The 16,509-nt window shown below is 35.5% G+C and overlaps 3 protein-coding genes across 5 annotated transcripts; 1 reads left to right on the forward strand and 2 right to left on the reverse strand.

Annotated features, from left to right (window-relative positions):
* Nucleotides 1–736: 736 nt before the first annotated feature.
* Nucleotides 737–2,798, reverse strand: LOC102606964 (probable aspartyl protease At4g16563). The gene has a single exon (XM_006481467.4). It carries the CDS (start codon nt 2,625–2,627, stop codon nt 1,230–1,232), a length of 1,398 nt encoding a protein of 465 aa, XP_006481530.1. The 5' UTR covers nt 2,628–2,798; the 3' UTR covers nt 737–1,229.
* Nucleotides 2,799–3,638: 840 nt separating this feature from the next.
* Nucleotides 3,639–7,726, reverse strand: LOC102606659 (uncharacterized). Its single transcript, XM_006481466.4, has 5 exons — nt 7,518–7,726; nt 7,218–7,411; nt 6,972–7,094; nt 6,646–6,864; nt 3,639–4,380 (listed from the first exon to the last, which is right to left on the reverse strand). Exons 2-5 carry the CDS (start codon nt 7,392–7,394, stop codon nt 3,907–3,909), a joined length of 993 nt encoding a protein of 330 aa, XP_006481529.1. The 5' UTR covers nt 7,395–7,411; nt 7,518–7,726; the 3' UTR covers nt 3,639–3,906.
* Nucleotides 7,727–14,554: 6,828 nt separating this feature from the next.
* LOC102631260 (uncharacterized) lies at nt 14,555–16,340 on the forward strand. Of its 3 annotated transcripts, none has more exons than XM_052433024.1 (2): nt 14,555–14,726; nt 15,927–16,340. In XM_052433024.1, exon 2 carries the CDS (start codon nt 15,936–15,938, stop codon nt 16,182–16,184), a length of 249 nt encoding a protein of 82 aa, XP_052288984.1. In that variant the 5' UTR covers nt 14,555–14,726; nt 15,927–15,935; the 3' UTR covers nt 16,185–16,340. The 3 variants fall into 3 exon arrangements, with proteins under 3 accessions (XP_052288984.1, XP_024956082.1, XP_006481528.1); XM_025100314.2 differs by having other exon boundaries at nt 14,556–14,726; nt 15,908–16,340; XM_006481465.4 differs by having other exon boundaries at nt 14,559–14,726; nt 15,904–16,340.
* The last annotated feature ends 169 nt before the right edge of the window (nt 16,341–16,509 follow it).

The raw sequence follows: 16,509 nt of genomic DNA on the forward strand, positions 1-16,509 counted from the left end.
AAAAAATGAAAATGAGTTGTTTGGTTATTAATAATATCTCACAAAATGAATGTCATAAAATAAGAGTATTTTAGATTAAGGTCGATTAGTTTCATAATTAAGTTTAGCTAACTATCAACATATGTTTTTGTGTTTCATAAGAAAAGTCAACAATGAACTAAATCATGTCCTTACAATTATTAAAATAATAAGTGTGCAAATCTCCTATGAACTTAAGAAAATATTAGCATTTTCACCAATTAATAAACTAATCGCAACTCATTTCCTCCATTAGCTTGATGCCTGGTGCACATTTTTCTCTCATAACTGCCATCAAGGAACTAATGAATAGACAATGGATCATCACCATAAAGCATATATATTGGGAAGCCAATTTTACTGCAGATTCCATGGCGAAACTTGCTGGTTCCTTACCCCTTGGTCTTCATGTCTTTGAAAACCCCCTAAGGGGCTTGGTTATTAGTTATGTAATGATATATATGGGATCTTGGTTTCTCGTTCTATTCATGCCTAGTTTTTACTAAGCTCCAATGTAACAAAAAATAATAATAATAATAACTGGTTGCAACTCATAGATCTTCACATAGATTTACTCTTCAGGTTTCAAAAACTAAACCAAAGTAATTTGTCAAATATAATAAGATCTTGCGTATTATTAGTAATGTATAATGAACTTTATATAACAATAGTACAAATATATGAATGAGAATAGGAAAATGATAAACTGACAAGATAGTGATAAAATTTATTTTATTTATTTTATTTAAAACCATCGTAGGGCCGGGGTTAGACAACCTCCTTAACTGTAGATTAAAAATAAAAACAAAAGTAAAAGTAAATACATTTAAGAGGGGATATAGACCAAACCTCCAAACCCTCCAAACGAAAGAACAAAAACAGCCAATCGAAAAGAAATAACTAAAGCAAACAAAAGAAACAAAGAATAAACTAGAGAACACCTTAAGTAAAGCCTAACAAGGTGAGCTAAGGCTAGAGTGCCGCTTAGGATAATTGTATCCAGTAACTAATAATATGAAGCCCCTTTTTTGAACCTGAGGCATGCGGGCCAGCAATAGTAATGTCGGGGCTGAGATGTTGATAGAGTATAATATTGTATGTGGTACGGGTACAGTTATATTTTGTAGTCATCTTATCTTATTTTTTCTGTTTTCTCTTCAACTGCTCAAGTATCAGTACTGTCCGAAGGCCAATAATATCTTGTATCCTGATCACTTGCAGAGTTGTTGCTTAAACCCTAACCTCTGGTTCCTCAAATCATATTCCACGTAATAATTCTGCATCTGAAAATTCCCCAATATTATCGCCGGCCCACCAGACGCCTCCCTGTCGGTCACCACCGTCAAACAAACTGCCGAACCTTCACCAACCACCGCAAAATAATTCTCCACCGGCAGTGTCACCTCAGCACCTCCCTTGAAATGCAACTTCAACTCCGGAAACGACCCCGTTTTCTCTCCTGGAACATCAAAACAGGGCCTCAACCCCGTTAAAGCCTCAGCTCCAAGTGCCCTAGTATAGTTCCGGTTCTTCACCATTTGGGATACAAACTCATCAGCCAATGGCTCGAACAACTCCGGTGCCATGAATGTGAACGTAGTACCAGAATCAACAATGGTACCTCCATTTCCATCACGATCCAGCGTCAAGTACTTGTGCCAAACTCTAACACGCTGGCCACCGACAGTGATCCGTCTGAGACCAACGTAGTAGTAAACTGAGAAGGCATTTCTTTCAGCAACGCTTGGGTTATTTACAAAAGGCGTGTAAGTTAGACCGGTTGTTTTCTTATCAGAATGCGAGCTGCCGTTATCAAGAATCAGAGAGCTGGTTCTTGTCGTGTCGTCGAACTTGTGAGACAGGAGGCAGTAAGAGAACTTGTCGAGGTTGAGCTGACTCGGAAGTGAGGTTTTGCCGCGGCCGAACCCGGCAATGCCGGCCGGCTGGCGGGAGGATAAAACAGAGCATCCGACGAGGAAGTTAGGTATTATTCTGTTGGGAAGATTTAGGGTTTCTGACAGAGCAATTCCTTCTGTTAAGCCGGAGCCGTAGAGGACCAAATAAGAAGGGCAGATTTGGGTACAGTTTTTTGAGGTGGCCAAGGGTTCATCATTACAGTCTCTGCATTGAATGCTTTCGTGGTGAATCCAAGAGCATTTAGGGTTTTGGCAGCCGAGGAGCCTTGATGAGGAGGATAGTTTGGGAATGAAGGAAGGAATTTTTGAGGAGGAGCAGTACTTGCACTGATAATGGTTTGTGCATGGGAACCAGACAAGGTGACTGCCTGTGTCTAATATGAAAGGGATGATTTGTGGGGGAGTGCCAAATGAGAGGGAAATTGAGTAACCTCCATAGCTGTGAGAGGAGATATTGGTTGTTGTTGTTGTTGTTGTGGTAGTGGTGGTTTTAGTTTGCGGGTTTTTGATGTGAAGGGCTCTGGTTAACGACGAGGAGACTAGAGAATTGAGGTTTTGATATGAATCTTGAGATGGGTTTGTGTGGAAACGAGAGAGGGAGAAAGTGAGGGAAGTGATTGATGAAGGAAAAATGGAGAGTAGGGTGAAGAAGAATATGAACGATAAACAGAGAGCAGAAATATAGGAAGCCATGATTATTGTTGCCCAGAAAGAGGGTACTCTTGAGGTTTTAATCGGTTAATGCAAAGGAAAGAATGTGAACAATGCCTGTTTGGTTTTGAGTGAGCAATTTGCAACTAGTATAAGACCATTTAAAATAAAATTTTAAATGTGGAGAGTCACATCATAAATAAAAATTTTAAAAGGCTTTTTAAATTAAGTTGTCTTTGTCTCTTTTTAATATTGAGTCATTTCCTCTTCAAATAGTACTATATTATATTTTTATCTCATCATTATTGAAGAGGTAGAAGTGATATAATTATTAGGCGAACTCTAAATTACACTTGACGTAACTTACGCCACACACATAACAACATATGGGTCTCACCAGTGTGTTACTGTTGTTGCATGTGTGTGGCGTAAGTTACGTAACTTGGAGGGCTCCTAATTATTATTGTTTCAATGAAGGAACAAAATAATTAATATAATATAATATAATATAAAATAATTAATTTTTTTCCTCTTTTATTTGTTACATAAATAAACAAATAAAAATTTAAAGAATAAAATTAAAAAAATTTTGCAATGCTCTAATGCATTAAATTTGGAATAGCAAAAGACAACTGTCACTCGGTAACAGGCATGGATACAACATGAATACATTTCATTATCAAAAGTATTAATTATTGAATGGAATAATACAATCGATCTACTGCAGACCTTTTTTTCCCTCATGAGCTGTGTGGGTCACGAGGCCACTGGAGCTTAGGTGATTAAGCTTTCTGATCTGCTGTTGGGTAGGGCAACAGCGTACATAGCTTTTTGGCGGAATACTATATCTGTTCGTAGGGAACAGGCAGGCACGTGGACCACATTCTGAATGGCCCCCCGTTCATCTCATGTAACGTTAAAGTTAGGATGTGCAGTTGGCAAAATTTAATACAAGCAGCCAAAGTTATCCACTACCAGGGCGATCCCACTAAAGTTGACCTCTTCAGCAACAATGGCAGAGAAAAGTACCCTACTACAACATAATGCTTGATAGAACCATCCAAACCAAGTTTTTCGTGCTGTATTATTACTGCTCAAGTAAACAGAACATGTGCAAAACCAATACTTAATGAACTGAACAAGGCAAAATCAGCAAGTACGGCAATGTTGATCACTTCATAAATAACGAACTAGCACAGATTGGGAGGCCTAAATGATTTGTAGAGAAACAGTCTCTACGGTTAGCACATATTACGGGAAAATGAATAGTTCAATGTTGAAGCTTGTAAAGTTAGAATAGTTGTGGCCATAGACAGAAACATTATTGTTCCTTCGCTTTCTTGCGTGCCATAAACCGCTCTTTAGCAGCAGCTAGTGCATCTTGACCTCTTTTGTGATGGTCAGGCTTTGGTTGGCCATCAGATGGTTTCTCAACCGAAGGTTTTTCTTGCTCTGAACTGTCTGAAACTGGCCTGTCAGATGCTGGGTTTGATTCTGAGGACTCGATGCTTCTTCTAGAAGTCGAAGTTTCAGCCTGATGCCCTTCTTTCCCTCTGGAAGACTCCGCAGCAGAGTTTGAGTAGGCAGACAAACGTTCTTTCTCTGGTGTGTCAGCAGCTCTTTGTATTTCCTCTTTCTCTGGCCTTCTTTGTTCGGCCTTCTTGTCTACCTCTTTCTCTGGCTTTGTTACTTCAGCCTTCTTGTCTAAATTCATTGAGTCCTTGTTGCCTCCACCAAAGGCAACATTTTTATGAAGGTTGAAGTAAAAATCACTCACATCAGTCTTCTTGGTGACCTTCAGAACAGAGATACGAACATGAAACAAATTAGAAAAATAGCTGAAGGAAGTTCATTAGATGCAGACTATAGATTTCTAAGATATGAAATCATACAAGTGTCAATTACGATCAAGTGGGAAATAATATCAGAATGCAATTTGCGTTAAATACTAATTCAGTTCTATCAAGTAAATACCACTCACAATCACACAGTAGTTCATTAATATTTGATAAGCAATAAAGGATGCACTAGATATGCTTTCAGGCAATAACCTAATGCAACATCAACGATTAAAAAAAAATTAACGGTGATTGAGATTAAATGATGGTAACAATTCATGATTTTTATGCATAGATGTAGATTTAAAAAAAAAAAAATTGTACATCAATGTAAATCAAACCCATCCAAACCCTGATATGGCCAGATGAAATACAGCATCTAAGATTTCTTAAGTTATCAAACCAATAAACACTTTACAAGGTATATTATCCACTTGATAAAAAGCCTAAACCATGTCCTAAAATTCACCTCTGGCATATTCAAGCCAAATCTACAGAATACAGAATGACCAGATAAAATAAATTTGAAAATGTCACAATATATGAGGAAAAAAAAAAAACCACATACACAAAAGGCAGCATGCAGTATCAGATTCCCTAGGTGCAAGATTGCTGCCTTCTTTGCATATAGTATCCATAAGGAAGCTGCTAAGAACCCATGCTAAATGGTATGAGATTATTCGATCCAATTGCTCTAGGGGGGCACTAAGGGCTTCCATACCCAGACCAGAGCACTTATATCATGATTCCAGAGCATTGCCCTAAAACTGTTCATCGTAATTAGTATCACTGCATGGTAGATACAAGGGTATTCCAGCACACATTGGATGTAAGGGTGCTAGGCTAATGCTACTACCTAGGTAGTACTTGCTCATCCAATCTTGCACAAGGCGGCAGCAAGTACCTCATACTATAAGGTACAGGAATTTTGCGACTCATTAAATGGTTGTATAACCTTTGGTTCCCTCCACCCCATCCAAAAACAGAAAAGGTCAGGGTGGTGGATTGATTCAGAACCATACAAAGCATTTGCATTACCCCTTATATTTTTATGCAGAAGCAAAAAGGATAAACTTCCAACAGGATTACAACTATGATATAGGTCAAAAGCATAACAAGATAACAGCTTTATATCAAGCGAGGTCAAAAACAGAAAAGGTCAGGATGGTAGATTGATTCAGAACCATACAAAGCATTTGCATTACCCCTTATATTTTTATGCAGAAGCAAAAAGGATAAACTTCCAACAGGAATACAACTATGATATAGGTCAAAAGCATAAAAAGATAACAGCTTTATATCAAGAGAGGATAGAAGTTATGAGGGCTGAATAACTGGATTGGGGATGTTTGATTGTACTTTTTGAGCATACAAGGGCTGATGCAAAACTAAGGAACGAGAAAGCATTATAATGAGCTTTAGATATGAAAACTTGAAGATGGATTTAGTGGAATGAGTGGTTGAAGTTCACTGTTTTCTTCTTTCTACCTCATCTCATCATGCTTTTCAAATTTCTTCTTGGTGACTGAGAAGACAGTAAGTGTGCAAAACAAGAATGGGGGAAGTTCAAAACAACCTATATTTTATTTCCTCCAGAAGGAACAAACACAGATATCAGATAACAAATTTGACCAAACACAAGAAGTCTCCCCACTGCCACATGCGTATTATGAACACCATAACACTCTTACAAGAATAGCATAATAAACAGAAGTTAGCATCTAACCAAGATAGATAAAATAGCTATTATATGACATTTTCTCCTAAATAAACCAAATGAAATCTATTTGCGTTTCTCCTATCAGGTAAAAGCATTCTAGCAAAAAAGATGAAATAGCTATTTCCAGTCATTTCAAAAGTCCCTTTATGAAATACCCGAAAAGACTGTCTTACACCTCCATCAAATTGTGATTCACAAGACACGTTGAAAGACAAAATGACAGATAATCCATTTATCATTATGATAACTCGAAAATATCACACTGTTCCCATAAATTGTACACAAATGCAGTCCAAGACACAAGGAACTGATGAAAAATTTTGAATAAAAGTTTGTAAGTACCAGTTGAATAACTAATTTTAAGCTCATATACTTCATGAAGATCAGTAGACGAGATAAAAAAACGCTACCAAAATTCAAATAACAGGAAAAAGTAATCAGAAAAATTTAAGCAGTGACATAATTAAAAGTGTAAAGATCACAAGGGAAAAATTAGACATACATCATCTCTCTCATCTCGAAGATCACGCAAGGCTTGTTCACGAGCCCACCTTTGCTGCTCTTCAAGTTTCTTCTTGTAAGCACCTGTAACAAATTTTTCCTTGTCTGCAAAAAGGTGGTCTTCCTTGCTTCTCTCTTTAGTAAGTTTCCTCTCATAGATTATGTCATGCTCCCGCTTTCGCTCGTCAGCTTTGTGAATCAGTTTATGAATATATTTCGGCTTAATCAAGATACAATCACACCAATTATTTATTAAAGTCAGCATACCGCATAAAATAAAGCTAAATTAAAAAATGATTGAATTATTATTATTAACTTTACATATACCTGTGTGTCTGCACGATCCTGCACTTTACGTCGGACACTTTTCTGCTTCATCTCATCATAACATCCGTCATAATCAAACACATTTGGATCCTCTGCCAAGGCCTTCCTTTGCTGCTCCTCAATCTTTAAAATTAACAAAAGCATGACAGTTAATTTCATTTATTTATAAATAATTAATTTGATTTATTTATAAGTAAATTAGACAAATAATAAAATAAAGAAATAAAAAATCAGAGAATCTTTTACCTCTTTGAGAGCCCTGTTCTTGATAGCTTGGCGGGAGATTTCTCCCTCCACGTCGTCGCCGCCGCCGCCGTCGTCATCAAGACCAAAAGCCTTAGGCGGTGGCAACGGAGGCTTATTTGTTGGCTGTTTCTTTTGTTGTGATGGATTAACCCTAAGTTGCAAGCCGTATTTACTCATGATTTTTCAATTATACGCTGCGATTGATTTTGGACCAAATATAAACCTCAAGAATGCTAATTATATAAAATTATTGATGTATTAAAAAAAAAACGAGGAGATAGAATGAAAATCGATGGGTACCTGAGTCGATTCATCGGCTCCAGCGAACGAGTTTACAAAGCTGATTAAAGGTTCTTTTCGTACAGAATTGAGCACAGAGCACGTGATCAATTTAAAGCTGTGATAATCTGCTTCTTCTGAAGTGTTCACGAAAGCATAGGAAAGGCGAACTGAATTCTGAAAGGGAGGAATTGGTGAAATTAATTTGCAGATTAGAGTGCGGAAACGACGTCGGCCTTTGGTTTTAACATTTTTATAAAAGGCGGCGTTGTTTTTATTTTATTTTTTTATTTTGAAAAATTGACCACTTTGCACTAAAAGTGAAAAATCAACCTAACTTGGACTTGCAAGGACCGGATTACCCTTCTCTTTTGCATAACAAATCCTCTATGCAGCCTAATTTCTTTTTGGGATATTATTATTTTACTATCAAAGTTTTACTGACATATTATGTCAGTACTAAAATTTACTGAAAAATATATTTTACTACCAAAATTTTGCGCGGTTATCATTTTACTACCATTTCGTTAACAAAATGTTAGTGCTCAACAGAAATTATGTTAAAAGTCGATTCTACCCTAGGATCATAAAAGACAATTTTACCTTTTGAAAAGAAAGAAACAACAAAAGCAAAAATTACAAGAAATGCCTAAGAAAATAGCGGTTAGAACAAAAAACAATTATTTTCTTGGCTTATAAAAGCTAGAATTTACAGGCTTACAAACATATTAGCAAACCATTTCATCAACACCAGCAACCTCACAGTTATAATCAACACAACAGCCTTATAAACACACTAGCAAACCCATTTGAAACACCCCAGCAACCTCACTTGAATACTAATAACCCCATCTTAACAGCAATAACCTTATTTCAAACACACTACCTGCGTTACTTGAACACTAACAACCATTTTTCAAACACACTAGCAACCTCACTTAAACACTAACAACCCTATTTCAACACACACCAGTGGCCTCATTTCAACCCTAACAACCCTGTATCAACAATAGCCTGATACTAAACACCTGCAATTCTGAAACACACCAGCAACCCCATAGTAAACACCTGCAACCTCAGACTAAACATCAGCAACCTCACACCAAAAGTACTGAAATTTAAACACTTTTATCATACAAAAATAACAAGAATAAGGCACAACAAATACTTGAATTCATTAAAACACAATATCCACCTCTTTCCTATCTTCAGTCAAAACCAAATAATTTTTCACCCTTCACACATATAAATTCAAACAGAATAATGGCCTCCAGCAGCCACACAAGCATTAGTTCTAGGGGTCGAGCTAAGAAACTTGCGGAAGTAACTTGCTACCCTAAATACTGCAACTGTGGAGTGCAGGCATGTGCTATGGTATCTATTATGTCAGAAAATCCTAACAAACTATTTTGGATATGCAGGTATAAAAAGTGTAATTTTTGGCAATGGGCAGCAAAAGAAGATTTAGAAATGCGTAACAGCACATCTAGTTATGGCTTGAACCTAAATGAAGATGTATTGAAGATGAATGAAAGACTACGATGCACTGAAGCGAAGCTAAAATTGGTCCTAGTTTTTTGGCCTCTTGATAGGCTTATTTATGAGAAAGTAATGTAATAGAAGTAATTTAATATGTAAGCAAAGTCAAAAGTAGTCAAAAGTAATCCAAAGTACTTCCATTATCATTGGTGAAAAATAAGAGTTTGTGCTTGAAATGCCTATCCGCAGTACTGTCAGGTTGTGAATTCAAAAAACACCACAGCAGCTTACTGCACTAATAATAGTTTATGCATTCAACAAACACCACAGCAGTCTAATGCACTAATAATAGTTTGTACATTTCAAAAAACGCCACAGTAGCCTAATGCACTAGTGACAGTTTGTGCATTTCAGATTCATAATATCCTAACGATAACACTCTGCTAACCATCTATGATATGTGAAGCTTGTGAGCCTTGAGTTTGATTTGGAGAAAGATTGTCAGCTTCATATCGGCTTGCACAAAATATATATAATTTCATTATCTATGAAGTATTCAAAAAATTATAACAATAAAAAAAACACCACAGTACCTCCTCTTGCTCTGCTACCTCGACCTCGACCTCTACCTCTAGATGCCATTCCTCTGCCACCTCCTCTCACTCTGCTACCTCGACCCCTGTTACCTCCTCTTCCCTTATTATTCGTAAACATCTCGTCTGGACAACTCACAACCTATTTAAATTGAAATATATAAATATAAAAAAATTATGAAAAACTACAACAAACTAAAAATTATTCCATATTCAAACCAACATTTGCCATTCTTTTTCTTCTCTTCGAAGTAGTTTCTGAATTAGAACTTTCTCCCGACCCACTGAGACCCTATTTAAAATTACATATTCAACAAAAATTAATAAAGAATTAAGCTCGGTATACACAAAAATAATTAAAAAGTTAATACATTGATACATGATTCTGAGCTCTTATTTGTCTTGCTATTGATGGCCTCAATGCGCACTTTCAGACATTGTGGTTTATCCCACCGCAAAAGGAACAACAGACATAGAATGATCTGTTTTTTTTCACTGGCTCAGTGGCTGCCCTCTTCCTTGAATTCTTCGGTCTTCCAATCTTCTTAGTAATCTCAGGTGGAGAAAGTTTTGGTCTATCACATGGGTCCCAAGTAACCTTATCAGGAATTGGTTGAAACATCACAACATAAGTGTTCAAATATGCTTGTTTCGTGAAGTATTTTGGCCAGTACTCTTTTACCGTGTGTCTTGCATGACTAATTGCAGCCATAACATGAGCATAGGGGAGTCCGGATAGTTCCCAATGACCACAGTTGTAGGACCTGCTCACCAGATCAACGATGAACCTTCTCGCTGGATAATAACTCTTGTTTTTAACCTGAGAGCAATAGCACAATAATTAAAAGCATATAGGAAAAAATAATGTTATATAACTAAATTTCTAAAATTGTAGAGAACTTGCTCTTTTATTGTGTAATATAAAGAATTATCATTGCTAGTTAACTCTAAAGCAATGATAAGAAGATTACGCAAAATGGAGTGTAAATAAAAAAACATATATTATACACATAAGTCTTTCTCTACTAGAATTTTCAAAGTGAATTCAGATTGTAATTTCAAGTAATTATAAATATGTGTTTTACTCTAAACTCGATACAGTAATAGTTCAGCTATATAAAAATATATTTCAAAACAAAAATATTTCAGATTTATACCTAAAAGTGAAGATCACCAGAAGCCATTGCAGTCATTTTGCTTCCGGTCTCATAAGCATAATTTAATTCTTTTTCACTCGAGGTGGAATATTGGACCAAGATTGTGCTTCTTTTCTTCTTTCTGTGAATAATGTTATAAACATGTATCGGATATCTTCAAGCGTAGTCAGACAAGGCTTCTCTCTATGGGGTAAGATCCAGTTGTTGAAGCAGTTCGAAGTGTTATTACTTGTACAATCCACTTTGCAATTCTTGTCATACTCATGTCTTGACCAAGTAAACCCAACAAGTTCTCTCTCTAACCACTGCCAGGCCTCTAACTTCTCTTTTTTCAACTTTTCCATTGCAGCTGCATGGTTAAACTTATTAGTGCTACTGACAGCTCTCCAAAACAGATTCTCAAAGTAACTCCAGGATGATCTTTAGAGAAGTTCGAATATATATGTCTAGCACATGACCTATAAAATGCAGTCAACTGTGTATTCCTAATTGCTCCCAGCAATCTTTTGCCTATCACTGCAAAAGGTGATCTGATCTGATCCATTATCGAAATACGAATGTAGAATTTTTAAAAATCATGTCCAAGTTTCAGTGTTCTCTATCTCACACACTGCTATTGTTAATGGAACCATTCCATTATTAGCATCCATACTTACAGCAGCTAATAGAACTCCACCATACTTTGATTTCAAATGACATCCGTCCAACCCAATGTATGGCCTACAACCATTATAAAGTGCATTTCTTTGGGCTGGAAATGCCATAAAAAATCTCTGAAATAACACTTTTTCTGGCATATTTACTGCATTGCAAAGTACTTTGCAAATTACACCTGGATCATACTTCAGAATCACCGCAGCATATTGAAAGAGATCCTCATAGCCCCTTGCATGGTCTCCATGAATGTCTGTCCTTGCCCTCTCTCTGGCTCTATACAACTTTAAATTCCCTATCCTCACACCAAACGTCTCTTGCATAAACTCGTGAAGAACAGAAATCTTCACATGAGGATCCACAACGACTTTGCTCTTTATTTTCTCTGCTATCCATTTGCTGGTCACATTCAAAGACATTTCGGTCTATCTGTAATCATGTTTATTCTGTAACTGTTTAATTACAAATCCACCATTACCTCTGATTTTACCTCCCACCACATACCATGAACAGCCATCAATCTTGTATTTACCGTAAAATCTCATACAATCATTGTACACCTTTGCAATTTCAAAGTTTTTATCCACCATCACTTCACCCAACACCTTCCTAAAGTGGTCAACATCATCAAACACATCTCCTAACCTCAGTTTATGCTTACCATCAGGCCTTGGCTTATACATATGCACTTCAATATAATCTTTTAATTGAGTAATGCCCAAATCAAAATCTGAGTAAGATGTATTTGCCAATAATTGAGGATTTGCATCAATTGATTCATCGTCAGAGCTAGATCCCCCATCATCCATAACTTCTGCATCCTCAGCTATGTTTTGGTGATTTATACGACTACCATCAGTAGTAAATTCTTTGTTAAAATCTGACAACCAATCATCATCGTCGTTGTCATCAACATTCTGCTGAACATTCTCATTCTTAACAATTTGTGGTTCGTCTCTGCCTTTACTCTTAGAAGGTGATTCATCTTCATTAACATCAGTCTCACACCCAACATTCTCAGCAAGGTTTATTTGTGGCCCATGTATGCCTACAAGCCTAGATGGTGGTTCATTTTCACTTTCATTTACCCATGCAACTTGCTCTGCAGATAGCGGAACTCCTAAGGCATGTAGCAGGGATTGTATCACCCCACCAAGTTCTAAATCAGGACGTAGGGTTGGCAACACAGTGACTTTAAATACTAGCACTTGTAATGAGTCATGTACCATGAACATAATCCGCAACATTGCATCAATATCTACAATAACTTCCACATTATTCCTTAGGCTGGTGACAAGTAATTGCACACTTTCAGGAGTGGTTAACCCGTTTTGACTTGTAATCTTTACCACCTCATTCTTCAGCTGCAGCAGACTGTATTCATTTGGTTCAATCGACCATTTACAATGTTTTTTGCCTTTGTAGATTATATGTAGTTGTATTGGTAACATGATCTGCAAAAAGCAACCAGTGAACAAAAATTGGTAACGTTAATTCTAGTAATATGAACATAACAAAATTCACAACTTAACTATAAAAAGCAAACAATAACAGAAATTCTTATACTGGTAACAAGATTCACAAAAAATAAGGAAAAATTCTCAAAGCTAGATCTCCAACAATAACAGAATTAACAAAATTCTAATGTCAGTACCACGGACAACGACAAAGAACACATTAACAAAAAATTATGCTACAAAATTAATATTATAATATATGAAATTCAAGTATTATTCACAACAAAAAACAATAACAATTTAATTAACGAAAAAATTAATGAACAATAAGCGAATAAAAAGGCAGGGTCAACAACTCACAGTAGAGAGCACAAACACTAGTGGAGTCGGCTGTCACTCAACTACGAGGGAGAGAGATCGGAGACGGAGGTTTCACAGTGGAGAGTGCAAACGATAATGGAGTCGACCATCACTCAGCAACGACGAAGAGAGATCGGAGACGGAGGTTTCACAGTGGAGAGTGCAAACGATAGTGGAGTCGACCATCACTCAGCAACGACGAAGAGAGATCAGAGACAGAGGTTTCACAATGAGAGAGAGGGCCGGTCGATTTTGTTATTAAATATTCTGTCAAAACGCTATGTTTTGCTTCAACTCAAAATGTCTTTAATGCCCTTATATCCAGAAATGTCTTTTATGCCCTTATTACATCAGCAACACATCAGTAAATTTTTAATGTTGTTAACGGAATGGTAGTAAAATGATAACCGTGCAAAACTTTGGTAGTAAAATGCACTTTTCGGCAAACCTTGGTACTGACATGATATGTCAGTAAAACTTTGGTAGTAAAATGATAATACCCCTTTATTTTTATTTTTTTTAGAAGGGTGCAAAACTTGCAAAACATTCCAATTTTCTTTTGTAATAATCTTTTACCAAACAACAAAATACTGAAGGTAAAGGTGGTGTTTGTTTGTTTATCTAAAATCTAAATCAATATGAATTAGTCTCAATTTTGAATAAAACTGAATGTTTAAATATGAATGATATTTTTATTTTTTGTCTAAATTATTAAAAATAAATATTAAGTTTTTTTAACTTAAAAAATCTAAAAATTAACAATTTTATATTTGTGTCCTTACAAATTATAAATATTAAATAAATAATAAATATTTCAAAGAACTTAAATAAGATAATAAATTATCATAATATAAATCATATTCAATTGAATACAACTCTTTATATTGTAAATTAGAATATGTTAATCAATTTTATTGCAATTAACAATATTCTTATGTGAAAATATTTATAAAAATTATGAAGATAAATAATGCTAATTTGAAGAAAATAAAAAGATAAAAATAATATATTATAACAAGTTATACAAATAAGTAATAATACTAATTATTAAATTTTATTTAGGTAAAAATAAAATTAATTCATTAGATAAGGATATTTTAGAAAATATTTTTTAATGGTATTATTCAGACTTTTTAAATTAAGTAAAAAATTAAAAAAATAGCTTAATAACTTAATAAAAGAAAATTTTCATAAGTTTAAAAAATAAATAGACTTAATGACTGAAATAATTGAAATTAAGTTAATTGAATTATTAAATTAAAAAAAAAAAGCAAAAAAGCCCCTAGTTACCAAGGGGTTCAAATCTTTGGGAATGTTGTTTAAAGGGATAAGTTTTGTTATTTGCAGTGGTTAGTTTTGTGAAAATAGTTTACCCTTTTGGAAAATTAAAGAAGATAAACCTGTAAAATACTCTGTGGCTACCCTGGCCCTGTAACTTTCCCAGTCGAGCTTTCTCCATTCTTCTGGTAATCAACCACCTATCCACCGCTTCGCTAAACGCTGCACCTATTATTACAAGCTCCGATAACGGTAAGTTTCTTGAAAATTTTCACTCATCTTCTATGCTCATGCTTAGATTGTCGTTTTTTCTGTTGGTCATGAACGAAATGTGTTTGATTTAAAGATTCGATTATATGGTGTCTCATGCTTTATGGGTTTAACATACATGTGGTATAATTTGAATTTGCAGTATGACAATGATCAGATTGATTGGTTTTGCTTCAACTCATTGGATTTTATCTTTTATTTTTTTTTACTTCTTCGAGCATAACTGCACAGTTGATTGTAGGAATGAATTTTTCATCTTAATAGGGAGAATGGCTGCCTATAATCTTAGTTGATAGTGTATTGGTTCTTACGATGTGTTTCTTGTTAATATGAAACGGAATGCCGGCGATTGAAACCAATTGTTCAGTTGTTAAAAACCCACTATTTGCCAATTTGATGGTTGTTACAATCTAATACTACTACAGCAGCTTCACTGGTGGGTGTTGGTCTAAATTTATGTTTCAAAGATGATCAAATTTTTTAGGTTGATATAATGCCTTCAAATTAATGCTATATTGCAATTTGTAGGTGTTAAAGAGTTTCTTTTAGCATGTGTGTCAAAATAATGGTGCTTATTGGCCTTCTGATCCTAGGTATTGAAAGAAAATGTAGGATAGTCTGTGCATTTGTGTATTGTATTCTTAGTTTTTATTTGTAAGCACTAAGCAGCTTCTGTGCAGAAATGCGTTTGATAAGTGTCTCTAGTGCTACTGGTGAACAAATCATGTTTGCATTTTTTGGAGCTAAAATTTCTAATGCAATCTTAAGCAAGTAGTATTTTGATTGGCTTGAAAAGAGGTTCCAGTGTTTCTAAGTTTTGATGGTATACTAAATTTTAATGCTTGTATTTTAAGTTCTCAGACAATTTGAGTTCCTGCTCTCATTTAGTTGGTGGGTTAATTCGATATGTTGCTTATTTGAGCAATAGTTGGCTTGTCGCCTCTGATAATGTTGAGGGATTCTTGCCATCTGAGCTTATTTTACATATAACTTGAAAGCTTCTGGTTCGTACGAAACTGTTATTAGGCAAGCCTTTTACAGTCACAGAGTTGTGTGTGAATAAACTTTTGGCAGATGCAGCAATGGTAGCTTATTCGGATAGAATTCTAGTTGTGTATATTTTTATCTGTTTTTGAACTGATCTAACTCATTTCAGCAGACAGCTTTTGTGTTCGAAACTAGGCAGGTAGCATGGGGAACAAGCCTGCAGTGCCAATGACAGTAAAGCAGGAAAGGGAAGAAATCTTGTTGAAAGTTATACCTCCCCTGGACCGTGCTTATGTCCGATGGCTTGTTCGGGATCTTGAGATGATTCATCGATTTACTTCTATAAACCCACATGCGGTAAAACCACCAGATCATTATATTGAACACATGCGCTTGTATGGAAGGTTGGATGTGGACTTGGATGATCCTGATCTTGCCCATTTGTTCAAGTAGGTCATCTTGTAATATATAGTCTGTTGTAAATGGAATATGATAATAACTTTTAAATCTCATACTCTTTTGTTGATGGCCGCAGACTAGAAAGTTTTTCTGACTTTTGTCAAAACACACGTATGATAATAACTTTTGAATCCCTGGTTTTCTATTGTAGCTGATGTTTGTTGGAGGTTAGGAATGATGGTAGTTAAGCTCTCTTTCTTTCTCTCAGGACACAATTTTTTTTTACTTTTCATTTACTAATATTTGATAATTCGCCGAGTCACAATGTGGATGGTGTTAAAGAACAGGCAACCAGAAGCAGAATTTTAGGTTATTATAG

This window comes from Citrus sinensis, chromosome 8 (genome assembly GCF_022201045.2).
Source record: "Citrus sinensis cultivar Valencia sweet orange chromosome 8, DVS_A1.0, whole genome shotgun sequence".
In the NCBI taxonomy this organism is placed as follows: domain Eukaryota; kingdom Viridiplantae; phylum Streptophyta; class Magnoliopsida; order Sapindales; family Rutaceae; genus Citrus; species Citrus sinensis.